At 53.0% G+C, this 2,500-nt stretch overlaps 1 protein-coding gene across 1 annotated transcript; it reads left to right on the forward strand.

The window, feature by feature from the left end:
• Positions 1-297: 297 nt before the first annotated feature.
• On the forward strand, positions 298-1,305 carry LOC123507076 (protein odd-skipped-related 2-like). The gene has a single exon (XM_045259631.1). The coding sequence runs from the start codon at positions 298-300 to the stop codon at positions 1,294-1,296; it is 999 nt and encodes a 332-aa protein (XP_045115566.1). The 3' UTR covers positions 1,297-1,305.
• Positions 1,306-2,500: the final 1,195 nt, after the last annotated feature.

Genomic DNA, 2,500 nt, shown 5'->3' on the forward strand with positions numbered 1-2,500 from the left:
CACCCCACGCCCCTCCAGCCCCACAAGTCCATCCTGACCAATAGCCATTCACCAATACCTGCCCCCACCTCTCCCCTACCCCCTACCCCCACAGCACCTACACCTACCCCCTCCCCCAGCGCAGACACACACCCCCAGCACAGAGCCAGTATATAACGCACCGGCACACTAACTGTTTTCCCACACTCTCATTACTCTTCCCACACTCACCTCCTGCTCCTCGAGGCTCGCCACGTCCCCTCGTCCTCCACCTCCCCTGACCAGCCTTGACCTGCCGTGACCTGCCGTGTCCTCGAGATGGCAGTAATATCGGACCGCGACCCGCTATCCTCAGTGCTCTCTCCCCCCGCCGGCCCTCCACCCGCGCCCCCATCAGGCACCCACTTCTCTCGTCCACTTCAGGTTTCATCCAGCGGCGCTCCGACACTCACTCCTCCAGCAGTCCTTGCCCCCTTCGCCCTGCCTCCCCCCGGTCTCCGCGGCGCTCCCTACCCAGCCTTCGTCAGTAGTCTCGGCTGTGGGGTGTCCAGCGCCCTACAGAGCTACGGCCTGCTGGCTCTGGACAGTGTGCCTTGGAGCATGCTGAGTAGCGCTCCCCTGAACCGGCTGCTGCTGACTCCCGGGGGCCGCCTCAGCAGACCCAAGAAGCGGTACATCTGCAAGTACTGCCAGCGGGAGTTCACCAAGAGCTACAACCTGCTGATCCACGAGCGGACCCACACGGACGAGCGGCCCTTCCCCTGCGACATCTGCGGCAAGGCCTTCAGGAGGCAGGACCACCTCCGCGACCACAAGTACATCCACAGCAAGGAGAAGCCCTTCAAGTGCGAGGCGTGCGGCAAGGGATTCTGCCAGGCGCGCACCCTCGCCGTGCACGAGAGCACCCACAGCGACACGGAACGACAGGAGGCAACCACAACCCACAATACGACCCCACAACCCACCCACGCCAACAGACACGCCACCCACAGCCTGGCACCACCCCTACAGAAGCCCACCGCCCACCGAGCCACTGACAATCCCCTGCAGTCACCACCTTCTCAAACATCAACTTTGAACTCCTTGTCTCTCCTCCAGGCAACGCCCTCACCCCGCCATGCACCCCCACCAGCTCCCTCACCCCCATCAACACCACCAACCCAAGCCGCCCCATCCCCCTCATCACCTAAACCAGTGCCCTCCCCACAGACACCACCCTCACCACCACGGCCCCGTCAGAACAAACCTTCTTCAGTGCCTCCCACAGCGCCGCCCACACCACGCCGCGGCTTCACCATTCAAGACCTGATGAGTTAGCGAGACCACCCTCAAGTCACCACAAGTCACCACAACTCACCATCTCTTCACTGCTCCTGCCATCATCCTGGCGTCTTGATGTCTGTCTGTCTGTCTGTGTGTATGGTGTGTGTTCTTGTACATGCTGTTTGTGCAGTGTCTTTGTAACGTTAATAAATGGATTGTTATTGTTATATTTTCTTTTTTATTACTTTTTTTTACTTTATTACTCTTTATATTAACACGACAACACACCGCAACACAACACAACACAACACAACACAAAAAGAAACCAACTAAACAAAACCTGACACACACACACACACACACACACACACACACACACACAAAGGAAACAAGAGCCAGAGGTGTATCAGGAAGTATATCAGTTTCCATACCTTTCTCCTTGGCCACAGCCTCTAATCCCACACACTCCACACACGGCCAAGGGACTCAATCGGCCTCCTCTCTGCCCGCACTGTTCCTCGCACGGGCCGTCTTGTCTCTCTTTGTTGGAGGGAAACTTAAGCTGATTCAGAGCTGGGTAGAGTCACGCCTTTGGGTTCTGTGCTTGTCAGTGTGGTGAAGAGTGACTGAGGGTTGGAAAAAGGAGATAAGGAAAGGAGATGAATGGCTTAAATGGAATGTGTATAGGATGAAAGATGATTGGAGAGCAGGGTTTGAGATGAATGGGATACAGGAAAGAGAATAAAAGGATAGAAAGGGATAAACATGTGGAACTGATACAAAGAAAAGGAGACAGAGGAAAGGAGAAGTAGACACAGAGGGAATAAATATTAGTGCATGAAGAAGAATCAGTTGATAATGAAGGAAAAGGAAAGGAAGGACAAGATGAAGACGTAGATGGAACAGAAAAAAGAGAAGGAGGAGGAGGAAGACAAAACGAAGACAGATGGAACAGAAAAAGAGGAAGAGGAGGAGGAAGATGAGAAGGATGCAAGAGACTAAAGAAAATGGAAGATATGTGAAATGAATGGAAGAAAGAAGGAAGAGGCGTTGGGAAAGGAAATGAGATACGAGAGATATATGGAAGAAGAAATGCAAAAAAGGGAAGAGATTATTGCAGGAGAAAAAGTAATCAAAAGGAAGAAGAGGAAGAAAACACAAGATAAAAGAATGGAGAGAAGAGAATGATAAAGAAAGTGGAAGAAGAAGAAGAAAAAGAAGAGAGAGAAAGAGGGGGGAAGAGGGGAATGCTGTTATA

This window comes from Portunus trituberculatus, chromosome 21 (assembly GCF_017591435.1).
Source record: "Portunus trituberculatus isolate SZX2019 chromosome 21, ASM1759143v1, whole genome shotgun sequence".
NCBI classification, from domain to species: domain Eukaryota; kingdom Metazoa; phylum Arthropoda; class Malacostraca; order Decapoda; family Portunidae; genus Portunus; species Portunus trituberculatus.